Consider the following 17,697-nt stretch of genomic DNA (forward strand, 5'->3'; position numbering starts at 1 on the left):
TGCGCATCACACTTTACCCAACTTGAATGGAGGAATGGATAAACCGAAGAAGAAAGCCCACACACGCAAACGCCGCCGGCCCATCAGCATCAGGCCATCACCCTCTCTCGTTTTCGTCGCGATCTCGCCCACGCCTGTTCGAGTAAGCCAAAATAAGCCGTAGCTTACTGTCAAACAAAGGTCTGCTGACGTGGTCTCGCCTCACCTCGCCTCGCTGTCTCCTCCCCTTCTCGTCTCCCCTCCCTCGGTTCCGGCCCCCCTCCACCTGCCGCTGCCGCCGTCTACGATGGCGAAGCTGACCTCCGAGCTGCTGCGGCCGGTGGACCCGGCGCACGCGCTCGACGAGGCCGCGCTGCTGCGCTTCGCGGCCGCCAACGTCCCGGGGTTCCCGGGCCCCGCGCCGGCGCTGGCGCTCACCCAGTTCGGCCACGGCCAGTCCAACCCCACCTACTGCATCCAGGCCTCCGCGCCCGGGGGAGGCCGGACCACCCGCTACGTGCTGCGGAAGAAGCCGCCCGGGGCCATCCTCCAGTCCGCCCACGCCGTCGAGCGCGAGTACCAGGTCCAGTCTCGGATTCCATTTCAGTCTCACCCCGCTTTTCTGCTCCGTCTTCCCGATTCCCGATCCCGTGCGCAGGGTAAGAATCTGATATGTTATAGGTACGACCAAAAGCTTACTAGCTTAGCGTAGGTCAAAAACTGCTCAGATCGGAATAGTGAACGTACTGTTTTCCGTACACTCAGACGATTAAGCTTCTGTAACGGTGAGGAAAAAGGGCAGGATCAATCAGTGCTAATTCTGCTTCTCCTTTTTTCATATTTTTGCACATGAGGTTTGAATTCGTTTCACATTACACTGCTCTAGATATAATATGTTGATCAATCGGGTAACTGACAACTGATCATTCTGAGCCATCTCCCACCCATGGAACTATGGAACCCTGTAAATTCAGTTGATTAATGAAAAATTATGCAGGGATGTATGGTTCCTGGTGACTAGATAGTTTATTCTTTTGGGCTTATTGAAAACTATTTGAATTGTCTCGCTGTGGCAATTTGGCTTTATTGTGTACCTTTATATCGGTAATGAATTGCTTACATCGTTTGATTGGCATGAAACGCTTATGTACTATTGCCTTCCTTCTGATAAGCATATGGGCTTATTCCATGTTTCATTTTCCAACGTGAAGCAGGTTCTCAAAGCTCTTGGTGCTCACACAGATGTTCCTGTCCCAAAGGTTTATTGCCTTTGCACAGATGCAAGTGTAATTGGAACTCCTTTCTACATAATGGAGTATCTGGAAGGAATAATATATCCTGATAACGCGTTGCCGGTATGCTGCTTGTTTCGTATTCTTAAGACTTTTCTGTTCATCACATTTGGCTATCTACTTCTTTGCTGACCAGAACTTCAATATGCTTCTTTAAACTGGTCCTCACTAATGTTTAATATATATCTCACAAAATTTATACTATGAAGCAGTTATGTATTTAGTTTATTGTAGCCTTTAGTGGAAATAGAGGGTACACTGCCTATATGCAATTTGCGTACCCATTTGTGGTCATTTTAATTTTCTGATTTTTGTCCCTTTTTTACAGGGGGTAACTCCATCTAAAAGGCGGGCTATATATTTATCTACTGCCAAAACTTTGGCTGCTATACACAAAGTTGACGTTAATGCCATTGGATTGCAAAAGTATGGGAGAAGAGATAACTATTGCAAAAGACAAGTAGGTTCTAAGTACTCATATATCTCCCTCCTGGCCTCCCTCTCTATCTCTTTCTGTAAGTCAGTTTAGTAGCCTTTACTGAAATAAAGATTCTACAAACAAATATGCCCTCTCTCCTTTTGTGTCTAAATGGACACACTCTTAAGTAGCAATCATTTGTTTGTTCTTAGTCTATAACCGATACAGGCATCGCATTACATCTATTCTTTTCTATGTGACTGGATACTGCCTGACAACTTGCAGTTTGATCACTCGGATTAAAAAAAGGATTTATAGTTGTATTGATTTGTACGATGTTTAGCTGTGATACACCATTGCATGTCAAGATAGTCTGTTTCACGTTTATATAGTTTGTGTTTCATGTTTCAGGTAGAAAGATGGGAGAAGCAATATCTTGCATCCACTGGTGAAGGGAAGCCTGCACGTTATCAGAGGATGCTCAACCTAGCTCGTTGGTTGAAAGAACATGTACCACAAGAAGATTCCTCAGCAGGATCTGGAACAGGTCTTGTTCATGGTGATTACCGTGCTGACAATCTAGTTTTTCACCCAACAGAGGTTTGCATTTTGGCATTGCAAATTGCGTTTATCTGCCTAGGCTATATGATTTGACTTGTTGTGTAAGATAACTATGTATATGTTTCTGTACAGGATCGAGTAATTGGTGTTATTGATTGGGAACTATCTACCTTGGGGAATCAGATGTGTGATGTTGCTTATAGTTGCTTGGTATGAAGTACTTTCTTATCTCAATGTTGTTAGGTTAGGTATCTATCACCTATATTAGTGTAGCACATTCCTTTCACACCATTTTTTCGTTCTGCTATATTTCTACAATGGTAGCTCTTTGAATGTGATGCTGTTGTATGTACTCGTTGAGTTATAGACTTTGCTAATTATCACTTGGCACAAGACTCAAGCTAGTTTTAAAGAACTCCAGCAAAGTTATTACACGATAACTTTGCTGACTGTTTATCAGCTTTTCAGCCATTTTGGTATGAAAATTTGATCCTACATTTTTATTGAGCAATTTTACCTTTCTCTACTGGCTGGTTAGTATACTTGGCAACAAACAGCAGATGCATTTGTATGCATAATTAAATAGCTGTGCTGAGTTATTATGTAATATATTAGACTAACGTTTTATTTAACTCTCGGATTCATTCATGTGGGCTACAATTGATACAGGATGAGCTAAAAGTATGTTGAACCTATGATTTACATCTTAAAAAATGTTTCTGTGTAGCAGTTGCCTACGATTTATGAAACCTATTTTCCCTTTTACTGCATAAGTAGTTGGTGACCATCAATAGAAACTTTTGCTAACCTGATATGGAGGTAATCTTTAGTTAAGATGTTTTTTTACCTCTTTAAGGCATGGACAAACGAAGGTAGTGGATCTGATCTCTCTGCTATTGCAGTTCCCTTCTAATGCAATAAATTGCCATGCTTAATCTCACCAGGCACCATGTTTCATTCTATATATGGTCGCTTATCGTCACTGTATCTGCACAACCTTTTAACCTAACACTGACATGTCTTGGTTGATATGTAAATATTCATTTTGGTCACATTTTCCTCAATTTTGTTTTATTATAATGGTAGGTGACTTGTCTGTGTTGAGTGTTGACTATAATGACTTCCTCTTTCAGCCATATATTATTGATGCAACACCCGGTGAAAGGACTTCTTACGGAGGGTTCCAACATGCTGGCATTCCAGATGGGGTTCCTCAACTGGAAGAGTACCTTTCCGTATACTGCTCTTTCTCTGTAAGCATCTAATACCCATAGTCCGGACTCGTTGAATGGATAAGCCACATTATACTAGCTGTTTTTCCCTCTCTTATTCCAAAATGTTTCTCAGGCAAGAACCTGGCCTGCTGCAAATTGGAAATTCTACGTTGCTTTTTCTCTGTTTCGTGGGGCATCTATCTATGCTGGAGTGTATCACAGATGGACTATGGTACGTGTCTTTAGCTTCTAAAATCTGGAATCCAGGATTTCTTATCTATTCTCGTTTACTTGAATTGGCATACAGGGTAATGCTTCAGGTGGTGAGCGTGCTAAATTTGCTGGCAGGATTGCTAACACTATGGTTGACTGTGCCTGGGACTTCATAAATAGAAAAAATGTGTTGCAAGAACAGCCTTCTAGAGGTAATTATGTTTAATAATCTCATCTCAGCAACCTCATGCCATATAGTGGAGTCTGGTTTGTGGACAGTCTATTTATATCTTGATTATCCTTTGCCTTCAACACCAGGTTTTCAAGTCTCAGAAGCTCCATGGCAAGAATTTGGCAGAGAGCAGGAAGGTTCAACTTCTACAAAGGATCAAGGCAAATTTGTTCCTAGCGAAAAGGTTATGCAGCTTCGAAAGAAATTGATGAAGTTTATTGAAGATCACATATACCCAATGGAGGGTGAGTTCTACAAACATGCACAATCAACCTCAAGATGGACAATTCATCCAGAAGAAGAAAATCTTAAAGCATTGGCAAAGAAGGAGGGCCTATGGAACATGTTTATTCCGGTATATATTTTCCTTTGAAACCCTTCATATTTACATAATCCCAAAAAATCAGCAAATTATGTTTCTTTCATTATGATTGGAGGGTTCATTTATTTTTTTATTGCTTTATCTATGCTAATTAAGTCATTAATCTGCAGCTAGACAGTGCAGCTAGAGCTAGAAAGCTACTATTTGAGGACCGCTCTCTCGTTTCCCCTGGAAGTTCAAATGACCTTCTGCTGGGTGCGGGTCTCACTAATCTTGAGTATGGGTATCTGTGTGAGATTATGGGACGTTCAGTTTGGGCTCCTCAAATATTTAACTGTGGTGCACCTGATACAGGTAACATGGAGGTAAGACAAAATGATCTCCTTTCTTTTATATGGAACATTAGTTCATGTTGCAATTGTTGGGTTAAGAACTTCAGAGGCAGTTGTTGGTGCTAGCATCACTAGTAAGCATATTTGGAGGAACAATTCTTTCTCTAAAAATGCCTGCCCCTCATGCAATTTCAGAAGTCTTCATGAACTTCAGTTGATCATAACACTCTCTTGAAGCTGCAGTTTTTCTTTTCTCAACCAGACCTTGCAGTTTATTTTTTGGATTATCTGTTGGAATATGTTAAGAGTGCAATTTTATCTCACACTACTTCTTAGGCTGTATATACGAAATGTTTTACACTGTTCCTTCCAAACGAATCGTGTGATCTTTAACATGCTACTCGTTCCGTTTCACTATATTTGTCCATGGCCTAGGCAGAATTCATTTCACAATGTTTGTCCTCTGAGGAAATCAAGAGTGTAGTTATTGTCTACCCCCTAATTAAATGCTTTGGATGAGAGAAGGTAGTTGTATCATGTCATTTAATAGGGGACACATGGTCGTTTCACATTGACTTTTTCTTGGATCTAATACTTCCTTGGTTAGTGTGCATGTTGGGCTATAGACATAGGAAATGGAGGGAGTACTAATCTTTAGAAGGATCTTGAAACATATGTCTCAGTTGAGTGATTTGTTATAATACTAATTTATTATCTGACAGTTTTTATATGGATGTCATTACAGGTCCTGTTGAGGTACGGCACCAAGGAGCAACAGAAGCAATGGTTGGTTCCTCTATTGGAAGGGAAAATTCGTTCTGGATTTGCCATGACAGAACCACAAGTTGCATCTTCAGATGCAACTAATATAGAATGCTCAATATCGAGGTAATAAAAGTGGTGAAAATGTACTGGCATGTCGACTGTCTTTTGGAGTTAATTTCATGGCACACTGCACAACTATATTTCATTGCCTGTGGTTGCTTCTCTTTTTGCCCCCCAATATGAGTTGTTTTCTAGTTAATTAAGATACTATATGAAAATTTATTTATATTCCTCCTGTTAAACCATTTGTTACACCTACTTTTGTCCAGAAAGTAAAATAGAATCTATAGATCTTGTTTATACTTGCATTATCTGCTGTCCTCTTCTGAAAGTTTAAATAGGCAACATCACCTGCTTTTATTTGAAATTTGTGCATTATGCGTACTTATGATTTTTTTAACCTTCCCAACAGGCAGGGAGATTTCTACGTGATAAATGGAAGGAAATGGTGGACCAGTGGGGCTATGGACCCTAGATGCAAAATTCTGATTTTAATGGTAAGTTGCATCTGTTGATTATAGTTGTGCCATGCAATGAATATTTATGCAGTGTTGTTGAAAGTGTTTATTTCATACAGGGGAAAACAGATTTTTCTGCACCTAAGCATAAACAACAGTCAATGATTTTAGTGGACATCGACACTCCTGGGGTGCACGTAAAGAGACCGTTGTTAGTATTCGGTTTTGATGACGCACCTCATGGACACGCGGAGATTACTTTTGAGAATGTGCGTGTCCCAGTAAAAAATATCCTGCTTGGGGAAGGACGGGGTTTTGAGATTGCTCAAGTAAGCAGTGCTTTGCTTTTATCACCCATATAGTACTACTATAGCTTGTACTTTTTATCTCATATTAAGATGCTTTGCAGGGAAGGCTCGGTCCTGGAAGACTACATCATTGCATGAGGCTAATAGGGGCAGCAGAACGTGGGATGGATCTGATGGTCGAGAGGGCCTTAAATAGGACTGCATTTGGAAAGAGGATTGCACAGCATGGTTCCTTTTTATCAGATCTTGCGAAGGTACGGCCTCTTTTTTATTGTTTGCATGGTTCGCATCTAAAGTTTTGAACTGAATGGAGTAGTGTACTTAACGAACACATCATTTCCAAAAGCTGCATGAGCTTGATATCACTCTTTGATTGAAAATTGAAATGTATGTATGTTACAGATTTGTACGAATGGTGCCTGGGAAATTAACATCCCAAATTATCATTCTAGAATCGAACAAATGCATTTATTTTTGTAATAATGTTTTTTGCTGATGTTAGGGAACATGCGATAGGTTTAAGAAGGTTCCAAGTTTAACATGTAGAGGCTCACTTCCTCTCCTGTTTTCTTCATTGTATTACACTAACACGCATGTGCACATGGAATCCAGTGTCGGGTTGATCTGGAGCAGGCTAGACTTTTGGTCCTAGAAGCAGCAGATCAACTAGACCGACATGGGAACAAGAAAGCCCGGGGTATCCTTGCAATGGCCAAGGTAAACCACAGTTCTCCACCACCTTTTTCTTTTCAACCGTTGTAGCAAAAAGATTCAGTAAATCTGGCCCCCATGTAGGTGGCAGCTCCAAATATGGCCCTGAAGGTGCTTGACATGGCAATGCAAGTTCACGGTGCGGCTGGTCTCTCATCTGATACCGTCTTATCCCACCTATGGGCAACCGCCAGGACACTGCGGATTGCAGATGGCCCTGATGAAGTCCATCTGGGGACAATTGCGAAGCTGGAGCTGCAAAGAGCAAGGTTGTAACTTCAGGGTGAAGTGAAGTTTCGAGAATAAACGAATGAACAGCAACCTGCGCACAGGGCTAGGGAATGGCAGCATCACCGGTAGATAGACTATGAAGTAAATAATGGCGTTAATATTCGTCCATGTATGTTGTACACTTGTACTCCGACTGTTACCCATTTTAGTGGCATTGTGTCGACTATCCACGAAACTGGATGACTGTTCAATCTTTGTGGTGTCGTACAGAGATCAGCAGCAGATGTGAACATCAGCTGTAACAGAATGTGTTTTTTTGTACAGGAGAGACAATCAGACAAATCTGAAGGAATGGTTAGCCTTCGGCTATTACTGATTTTAATGAAGAAGAATCATATGGAAACACTTGTAGCGGCAGCAGGTCCAGCTTTCAGGATTACTACTACTAGGAACTACGAAACCTGAGCTGAGCCTGGTGAACCATCACTAATTATTCCAAAAGAAGAGAAAGAACAAAGAAAAAAGAAATATGGGCTAAAAAATTCCCCCCATGCGTATCGATCGATCGATCGAACGAGCTGATGATGATATATGCATGCATCATACTAGCTCTAGCTCAAGCCCAATGTGTATGGGAAGGCTGTGGAGTTGAGCCAGAGGTCTCCCTGAATGAAGTTGAGCACGGTGAAGTTGGTGGCGTCGGTGGCGTTGGTGAGGACGTGGTAGCCGGGCCAGTCAACCCTGGCCGACGTGTTGGCGCCGGGTCCACGGTTCATGTACTCGGCGTAGTAGAGCGTGTCCAGCGCGAAGCTGCCGTTCCACTCGAGCCACCCCCTGGGGTGGATGAGCTCCTCCATCTTGGTCTGTATGAACACCGTCCGCGAGTAGAGCTTCCACGGCCGTCCGAGGTAGGAGGTGAAGTTTGCGAGGACGGGGATGAGGTCTGCGGCGGCGGCGACCTTGCCGCCCTGCACGACGATGCCGGTGTTCTGGTTGGGGTCCTCCCTCCCCTGCGCGGTGAAGACGTTCTTCTGGCGGGGGTCCGGTCGGCGCGCGTAGAGGCTGCAGCCCTGGAGCACGGCGGCGGCGTCGCCGAAGACGAAGTCGACGGTGCCGTAGACGTCGCAGTCGCGGTAGAACTGGCGGAGGGAGTGGGCGTAGAGCGTGTCCTGGTACCCCGCGAAGCTGCAGCGGTAGAAGGCGGAGAGGTCGGCGTTGACGCGGAGGGCCACCGCCTGGTGCTTGCTCGGCCCCGCCGCGTTCTCCACCGTCAGGTCGCGCGCCAGGAAACCCGTGCCCACCACCGCTGCACGCAGTTGGCATCAGACTGACATCAGTTGGCGTTTATTTTTCTTTTTCTGCAGCATTGGACATTTAGGCAACTACTATAGAGTAACAACCACGGCGCGTACTCGAGTCTTGATCAGCAGATGATGATAGATGCAATGTTATGGTGTGCAGCGGTACATGTCCTGTGTCCTCGCTACCTACGGCTGTTGCGTGGCGCAGCCGTGTACCAACGTATCGCTGGCGAGTGGGTGCAGTGTCCGCAAGTGCATGTGAGAGGGCACATACGTACTGTACAGCACTACAGCATCATTAGCTGCACCGACACGTACCAGCAGGCGCGAAAGTGGCGTGCCAACCACACACTGCGTTTGCATCGTCTGGGCCAGCAGCCAAACCAAACATTTGTTGCCGGAGTGACGTGGCTAACATAAGCTAAGGAATCATCACTTCATCAGCGATCGACGACCGATCCCGGCCCAGGCAATTGACGACACGGGCCCTAAAGCGGGGCGCGTGCATGCTGCGCTTGTGTGTGTGTCCTGTGTCCAGCAGCAGCCACGCACAAAAGTCACTGAGAAGCCGGTCGGCTACTCCGTTGATACGGGCCGTGTCGGCTTGCCGTTTGTTCCTTTGCTACGGTGGCATCTCTTGCATTGTTCGGCCACGGAATTAAAGAGAGAAGCACAGAATGCAAAGGGGAGCCCTGGACACCACGGCACGGCTGCTGCAGGATCGACGTGGCGGACCTCGGCGTTCTTCCGATGGACGCCGAGCAACGGACCTCGGCGTGCCCGAGCAGAACGCCGAGAAAAAGGTCCAAAATTGGAAATTGTTTCGCTGGGGGTCTATATTCAAAAATTATTTTCCAAATGGGCCAAAATGAAAAAAACACCTGTCTGAGTATGGTTCGGCCTTCAGTGAGATGAATGTGTCGGTGCCTACACGCATGCCCTCGCTACTCGCTAGAGGTTTTCTAGGTACGGTATCCCCACAGGGACCAGATGGGAGACGGACCGATCGCCATGGAGCTCCCAACAGAAAAAGAGAGAAGAGGGTCGACAAAGAAAAGACACGACGCGGGAGACCACAGGCACATAGCAGCACGCAGAAGATTTTGGCTGGCCTTTGTAGGTTGTAGCTGCGTGGCTGAACGCTGGAGTCGCTCCAGATCACGGAATTTGCTTCGGCTATCGCCTCTCCCTCGAAGGCCTCAACCTGCAGTTGCAAGGCACGGAATTTGCCCATTTCGCTCGCAGCGGTAGGCGCACACGCGCGCGAGCGTTAATGAGCGTTGGCTCCTCACCTAACCATTCCCGTGCTGCATAACTCCAAATGCCAAACAGCAAGGAGCGTGTGTCCTGTACCAGAGCTTGCATTGCATTGAGAACACAGTCCTGACCCTTGTGTCGTATGGGGTGCTGTGCGTACTGTGAATTGCAGTGCAGTGCCGTGCCTAGCTTCAGTTTGCAAGTGCAGGCACACGTACGCCCCTGCACTGGTTGTGGTCGGTCTATCAGCCGTTTCCTCACATTGAAGCTGCACGCTGAGCAGCCGTAGGTATCAGGTGGTGGTGCCTGCCTCTAGTCCTCGACCATAAATTATCGCGCTCTCTCTCTCTCACTTGGATTAGCTAACACGTTTACTCAGTTAAGCTAGCTGCTTTTGTCCTATGGGAAATAATGGCGTACTTGATTTGGATTGCTGTCCAGCTGTTGATGGTTACACTTAGCTAAGCAAGATAGCAATTCTGTCTTTGAGTGTACTACCTCCATTCCACAAAGATATAATGCGTTTTAGTTTTGTTCTAAATTAAGTTTCTATAATTTAGCTAAGTTCATAAAAAATACACAAACATCCAGAAACATAAAAATAAACTTTTATCAAATTACCATGAAATGGAGGGAGTAAATATAATTTTTGTCTTAAAAAGACAAACTAAAGCGTGTTGGTACTTTAGAAATGGAGGGAGTAAAGTGTATATCCACATCCACGAGGACAGGGGCCTCTCCACCAAGCACTGTCCGTCCTGGAACGAGAAGGTCAGGTCCGGGGCAGCAGGCCCCGTACTTGACAAGGACACTACTGGTGATCAAATGCACTCTACTCGTCCACGTAGGGGGGCGCTCTCACGCGCTGGAGTACGTTTGGTTTGCATACATCGTCGGCGCCCCCATCCACGCGAGGTGAGAGAGGTTTGCCGTGGAGGACGACGCGCCGAGCCTAGCCTAGCCGATCTTCCCCGACCACTCGCCGGAAGATGCAAGGACGACGACAGCTGCTCGTGGTGGACAGAGCAGGGAATGGCTCGCCTCGTGCACATGCAATCATCGATTTATAATGTGCTGCTTCGATTTATGGGCTACAGTAACTTGACCCTGCAACGTCAGTCAGATCGCCCTACTTCTTCTACCTGATCGGACGATGCGATAATGTGGAATTGAAGCGGCAAGTGCGACTCCTTTCACCAGTCGCGCGCCATGCTTGCTCCTGCTGCTGCAGCTCTGTTCCGTGCTCCTCCTCGGCTACTCCAGCTCGTCCAAATTTATCAGCTGACATCCCGCTCAACTATCGCTGCCAGAAACTATACAGACGCGGTAAAAACTATGGAGTGTCAGTCCTGTCGTCTCCTACGCGTTGGGGCCCACTAGAAAGGATCACGATGATCTACCTCTCCTGCACTGCTCCTCTGCTCGCGTTCACTCGCATCATCTTCTTCGATTGCTAAATGGCAAATGCGTGCGTGCGTGCGCGTCGATCGTCAGGTCAGTTAGAGGAAGAAGAAGAAATGCGCGCGAGGCGAGGCGATCAGTAAGCAGTAAGCACTGACCTAGCGTGGCGGAGCGGTAGGTGGTGGAGTTGTCGACGACGTTGCGGCTGGCCTTGATCACCGTCTTCCACATCCCGTCGCCGACGAACATCAGGTTCGTCTTCTCCGGCCCCACCTCCACGTTCTCGAAGTACCCTCCCGCCTTGATGTAGATCACGAACCGCGACTCGCTGTTGTTGGGCGCCGCCGCCACCGCCTCCCCCACCGTCGTGAAGTTCCCGCTCCCGTCCTTGGCCACCACCAGGTCCGCCGCGCCAGCCGACGGCTCCAGCAGCCGCCTCCGGTCCCCCGCCGACACCCACGACGGGAACCCGCGCCGCACCCGCCCGTACCCCTCCAGCGCCTCGCGCCCGCGCCGGCGGCGGCGCTGCGGGAGGCGGCGCAGCATGGCGAGGGAGTTGGACACCAGGTGGGCCACGTGGTAGATGCGGCCCTGGATGTAGGGCCGGACGCGCCCGTCCTCCGACGCCGACGGGCCCGCGAAGCCCTCCAGGCAGGTGTACTGGTTGGTCAGGGCGGCCGACAGCACGGTCTGGACGCCGGCGATGGACTCCTCCGCGGTGCGGTTCCCCGCCGACAGCTCGTCCGCCGCCGTCCCCAGCTGCCCCAGCGTGCGCCCGAACAGCTCCAGGCAGTCGGACAGCGCCAGGCGGTCGCGCACGCGCAGGCCACGGGGACGGCGGAGGTAGGACGAGCAGTTGGACGACGACGCGCGCACCGCCGCCGCCGCGCGCGCCACCACGTCGGAGATCACGTCACGCAGCGGCTTCCGCGCGAGGTTCGGGATGGACGCCAGCGTCGACGCGCACACCTCGCGGTGCAGCGTGCCGGCGCAGTGCCGGTCCACGGCGGCCGCGTGCTCCGCCGCCGCGGCGGCGTCGGCATTGCCGTCGTCCTTATTACCAGCAAGAAGCACCCGTTCTTCGCGGTGGCGCTCGTCGCCGGTGGCGGACGTCGACACGGCGACGCCACCGGAGAATGCCCTGTGGGTGGCGACGAAGCCAAGCGGCAGGAGGAGGAGGGCGAGGGAGAGGACGGTGGCGGTGAGGGGGAGCTTGGCGGCGGCTGGTCTGAGCTTTGGCCTCACAGTGGGAGGCGCCATTTTTGTGGTACGGTGGTGGGATCACTGTGCGGTGAGTGTGGCAGGCGTGACAAGGACAGTGAGGAGCGTCCGATTGCCATTGGAGAAGGCGAGCTTTTATAGCAACGTTAGATACTGCATGCTGCCTCATCTAAAACGTCCAATTGGACATGGAATTTGGGGCATCTTTTCTACTCCGACACATTGACCCAAGTTGGCACGACACCGACATTTCACTTTCTGCATTGTTCTTGATCTTTGTTTCCATTTGTAGCAGCAGTACCAGCTACTGGTACTCAATTTCCTTCCCCGGTCAAGAACAAATCGATTTGATCAGTTTATGTCTTTCTGAATGATGCTGACAATAGATAGCTGCTTACTGTTGCAATTGGGATCGGAGTAGCATGCTTGCTCGAGATCGACGAACTGGTCCAGTGCTCAAATTGTGTTAGACTTAAATGGTACAATCCGTGCCGTTCGTTCAAAAAAAAATTATATTAGACTTCTATAGAGTGTAAAAGCAGATCCAATCAAGCTGATGATTGTCTCAATAATACGAACTGGTTAGCTTTCTCAGAGAAAACAGAAAAGAAGTTTGGAAAGATCGGTCGTGACCAGCATTTCGAAGTACAAATTCTGATCAAAGGTTTAAGCAAATGATTGGCCTTGATTGTTGTTATGGGGTTTGCTTTTGTCCAATTGCTCCCCGTGCATCGATCTAGCAGTGCCTGTGGTTGGCCATGTTCATTCGGAAGACAGGAAGGGAAGAACTCTTGTTCTGCTCCTGCTGGTCGGAGATTTGGTTAAAACTACTAATGGCATTGACAAATGAAGAGCTTATTATTGTTTGCATAGGCCAGGGTCGGAGGAACATGCATGCATGATACTAATGTATTAGCTCTCCGTGATGGTCCACTCGAGACCATGGTCGTGTCGTGTCGTTATCTGCTGGACTTGTGGTTTTGTGGTCCATTAGCATTCCAATGTTTTCCCTGCATTTGTGGGCGCCTGTCGAAGAGAGCAACTATTCTCTATTTCTTCCGCCGGAAACGGGTCTCTGTATACTACAGGTTTGGTTGATGGAGCACGATTTGGCAAGCGCAGTGTGAATTAACTACAGCTTCAATCGAAGTTGCAGTTGCAGCTACCAAAGAACACGGAAGAACTGTGCTGAGCATTAGCAAAGATGCCAATGAGCAGGGAGCAGCCTGTCCTGCAGAAGCAGCAGGAGTGTCCAACCAATTCAAGTGAGACAGCAACACGAGTATACTACGTACAGAGCCTGAAGGTGCCAGACCGGCCCGTGTGTCACGAGCCATGTACGTGCAGAGATGCCCAAATACGTCTGGCCTTCCTACCCAATGATCCGTGCTTATGGTATATTAACGCATTTATTTAGGAAATTATAATATGTTTCGGTTCTCTAGTCTTTGACTTGAGGGTACAATGCAAATGTTCCTCCAAGCACAAATGTCAAAACGGCCACGTGAAACGGAGTCCTCCTCCACGCCGGCATGTCCTGACAAGCTCCGCAAGGTATCGACTCGACCCGTGAGTAGTAATTTTGTATAGTATTTGGTCTTGTTCATGGGCATGTCGTATATATGTACGATGAGCAGGCAGAATTGTCCAGGCTGCTCAGTCACATTCAGCGCACTGAATCCGCGCGCTGCAAGTCCGGCGCACACAGGACGACAGGAACTACAACTTGAGCCACGCATCGTCCAGAAGAAGAAACGAGACGAGACGAACATGCTTGTGCACAGTAGCGCAAGATTCTTCTGCCCCCAATTCCATTCTGTCCCTGTCGATCAGTTCCCTATCTTTTCAGATCGAGAATGGCATTATCCCCATTGCGAAAACCACGCGGAGATGCTGGGAAATCTGCAAGATAAGATACCGTCGATCGGTGCCCACAGGGCAAAGATGAGCAGTAGCAGACTTTTTGAATATGGTGTGGCATGCACTGCGGACAATGCGGCTTACGCTTTGTTGCGTACTCATGGATGGAATCAGTCACCTACCGTCCTACCCGGCCTCCAAGATCATATCGTCATCAATTTGCCATGGACGCTGAGAGAGAACACCAACCACGGACACGACGCCATGGGAGAAGAAAGGCAGGCGGCCGTGGAACAACATTAGTGACCTTTCGCCCTGGCTCCAACAACGCTAACGGCAGACCAGCGCTCACATGCAAATGTATCTGCAGTAGCGCGCACTGCACTAGTGTTTAGCTGCGTGCCTGCATGCCTGTCCATACTTGAGGCACAAGGAGGCCTGCAGCTTTTCGCGACTGTCTCAGCCACTGTCTGATGGGAAATGATGACTCCGACGCTGTCCGATGTGTTGTTCGCAACGGCCAGAAAATGCTGTTCGCAACGGCCTAGAAAATGCGACGCGGACCTCAGTCACGCGGCTGCACGGAAAGCAACAGCACTCCGCGTGAAGCATCGGTGGATGTGACGGGCAGTGGTGGCGGCGCGCCGTCGATGTGCGCGACCATGTGCCGGCCCAGGCTGCGAGTTGCGGTCGATCACGCTCCGGCGTCGCGGTGCGGTGCGGGTTCCGTCCGTGTAGCCTCGTGCAATTGTGGTGGCTGCGACCCGCGAGCGTTGACGTCGTCTTCCCCAAAAAACTAAGTACATGCATGTCGCACGTAACGAATACGACTGGAATGCATTCTGCTGTACTTCCGAAAAAATTTTCTTTCTTCTTTTACTTTTTTATGGAGCACGATATTACGAGAGAACAAACAATTTGTAACGGCATGAAAATTGATCTTCAGATACGTCGGTGTTTAAACCTGACAATCGAGGTAGTATTTTCGTTGGGGGTTGTCGAGATTAGGAACTCGAAGGTAAACGCAGACATACGATTCAGATAGGTTTAGACCGCTAGATTGCGCAAGCTGTCTTGAGCAACCGATATAGGATGACTGTAATTCTTGTTAAAAAAAATGACTGTAACTCTGAGATCTCTTTTTTGAAAAAAAAAAGGGTTAGGAATCGAGGTTAAGAAGCGATGGCTGCTAGACCAGTAGTGGAGACGGGTCGGGGACGAGACGCCGAGGCGTCGCCGGTCACGGCAGCAAAGGACAGTCGGTGAGTGGTAGAGACGATTGGTCAGCTAATTATGACAGTGGGCAGTTGCTCGCCGCTGGAGGTCAGAGGAAGCGGAAGAAAAAGGAGGAACGGCGCGGCGGGCGGGCCACCAGCTGGGCCATTATGGTCGTGTCTCCCTCTATGCCACGGAACAAGGCCCAGTAAAAGTGTTACAGCCAGGCGACGAACAAGCATCATGCGCGACGGATAGCATCATCCCCGGGAAAATAGGAGGAGGAACCCGAACCGAAAAAAATCACTCAGACCGCCACCGTGCGTGCTCTCATCTGGGCTGGGCCATGGACGAACAAAACCCAGTAAAAATGTTACACCCAGGCCACAAACAAGGCCCGCTGTCCCCATTCTTTGCCGCCACCGACCGCCTCGTGTTCTTCCGGCAGGTTCCAGCGAGAGACGATGCGTCTTTCTCCGCAGCCGACTCGTGTCTTCCACATCGTTCTCGACCCTCCAGCACCCGCCACGCGGCCACCGCTATCCCACCTAGCCTCCCCACTCTCGGCGCTCACATGTATCTGCGCCGCCGATTTATAAGCTCGAGCGCCGTCGTCACTCGTCACCGCCGCAGGCCGCAGCAAAGGACTAAGGAAGGGAGTGGCACCGATAGAGATCGAGTTGGCAAACCATCAGAGAGAGGATGGCAACGGCACGAGCTCTCCGCCTCGTGGCATCGAGGCCGTCCGCCACCCACCGCAGCCTCCTGGCCGTGCACCGCCGCCTCCTATCCGCCGCCTCGACGGAATCCGGTGGCGCGGGTGATGCGGCCGTGTACTCCGGCGACGCGCCGAGCGACGACTACACCGAACGTGCCCCGAGGTCCTCCGGCGCAGAGGCGGCCACCAAAGGCGGCCACGGCAAGCACGCGCCATCGGCGCCCGGCGGCAAGGAGCGCGTCCCGCCGTTCGCACCCTCGGGGGGGAAGCTGGGGTCCCAGGAGCTCGCGGACCCGACGGGAGCCTCGTCGTTCACGCAGAAGCGGCGGGTGTCGTCCGGGCCCGGCGCCGCGGCGCGGGACGCGCGCGAGGAGGCGACGCCCGGCGGCGAGGAGTCCGCGGCGCGGAAGGTGAGGGAGGAGGACAGGGAGTACTACCGGACGCACAAGCCGTCGCCGCTGGCGGAGGTGGAGTTCGCGGACACCAGGAAGCCCATCACGCGCGCCACGGACGGCGGCGCGTCGGACCGGGACGCGGACGTGCCGGCCCGGACGGTGGAGGACACGGTGGACGACTCGCTGGCGCGCGCCGAGGCCATGTTCCGGGAGGCCGCGTCGCGGGGGAACCCCGAGTGGCCGCACTCCCGCGCGCTCGCCGAGATGCTGGCGCGCCGCCAGCAAGAGCAAGGGGACGGCGATGGGAGCAGCCGCGCGTCCTGGGGCAGCTAAAATTTTGATTTTGGAAATGTAGGACGCCGTGTAAAATCTTGACTGTGCATCTGGACTCTGTAAATATGACGGAATAAAGATGGCTTTCGTGTTTAGCTCCGCGAAGGTATTTTCAGTGCTCAAGCAAAATTCGGTGGCATACGGAAGCACATTAGCTTTTTTTTTAGGGGGGCCAGCGGCCCACCTGAAACATTTCTTCATTCATTAACGGAGAATTTTCGAAAATAATATAAGGAGTCGCTAGGACTCTTAAAGGAAGACAAGAGAGAAGACCAGGGAGGAGGGGGGAGCAGAGCACATTAGCTTTTGTCGGTGTTCATGCGAAATTCGACCACATGCGAAAGCAGGAAGGTCCGTGCGGACCTAATAGATCGCGCGGATTAGATTTCTCACGGTGATACGGTTAGTTTACAAATAAAATCTGTTGAAACTCTTGTTTAGGAGGATTCTGTTGAAACAAGTCTAGCAGGATAGCAAAATCTGTTAGAAACTCTGATGCCAATCAGAAAAGGGTTAATTTCTTCTCTTAGGAGGCCGGATAGCAAACTCTGTTATAAACTCCTGTTCGGGAGGAATCCAGTTGAAAGTGTGAACGTCAACGACGTACCTAGATCGACCAACGAGCCTGAAATGTCATCTATCGTCAAGATCATCAATTGACGAACAACAAATAGTCGAGGAAGGGAGATTTAGATCTTAGAAGGTGTGTGTGAACGCATATTAGTTTGATTTGATTAGGGGTGGTACGTTGAAAGAAAAAAAATTTTGTACAGTTTCAGTTATTTTGACTTTTCTAAATTTATAGTATTTACCATGTATTTAAACATAAGCATGCAATTTTGCAATTTGAAACGAAAGGAGCAGAGATTAATAAATACTTGCTGGATATGCGCCCTATGC

General features: G+C 49.3%; 3 protein-coding genes across 3 annotated transcripts; 2 read left to right on the plus strand and 1 right to left on the minus strand.

Moving 5' to 3' along the window:
- The first annotated feature begins 271 nt into the window (after nt 1-271).
- Nucleotides 272-7,478, plus strand: LOC101775070 (probable acyl-CoA dehydrogenase IBR3). The gene is made up of 16 exons (XM_004958621.4): nt 272-562; nt 1,194-1,334; nt 1,600-1,731; nt 2,101-2,289; nt 2,383-2,460; nt 3,384-3,503; nt 3,598-3,696; nt 3,772-3,889; nt 3,996-4,264; nt 4,402-4,596; nt 5,309-5,451; nt 5,801-5,885; nt 5,966-6,175; nt 6,256-6,408; nt 6,767-6,871; nt 6,950-7,478. The coding sequence occupies exons 1-16, from the start codon at nt 287-289 to the stop codon at nt 7,139-7,141; spliced, it is 2,505 nt and encodes an 834-aa protein (XP_004958678.1). The 5' UTR covers nt 272-286; the 3' UTR covers nt 7,142-7,478.
- Nucleotides 7,441-12,625, minus strand: LOC101774669 (pectinesterase). Its single transcript, XM_004958620.3, has 2 exons — nt 11,214-12,625; nt 7,441-8,402 (listed from the first exon to the last, which is right to left on the minus strand). The coding sequence occupies exons 1-2, from the start codon at nt 12,313-12,315 to the stop codon at nt 7,708-7,710; spliced, it is 1,797 nt and encodes a 598-aa protein (XP_004958677.1). The 5' UTR covers nt 12,316-12,625; the 3' UTR covers nt 7,441-7,707.
- A 3,177-nt stretch (nt 12,626-15,802) lies between these two features.
- On the plus strand, nt 15,803-16,889 carry LOC101775478. The gene has a single exon (XM_012843928.3). The coding sequence runs from the start codon at nt 16,054-16,056 to the stop codon at nt 16,795-16,797; it is 744 nt and encodes a 247-aa protein (XP_012699382.2). The 5' UTR covers nt 15,803-16,053; the 3' UTR covers nt 16,798-16,889.
- Nucleotides 16,890-17,697: the final 808 nt, after the last annotated feature.

Source organism: Setaria italica, chromosome II, assembly GCF_000263155.2.
Source record: "Setaria italica strain Yugu1 chromosome II, Setaria_italica_v2.0, whole genome shotgun sequence".
Lineage (NCBI taxonomy): Eukaryota > Viridiplantae > Streptophyta > Magnoliopsida > Poales > Poaceae > Setaria > Setaria italica.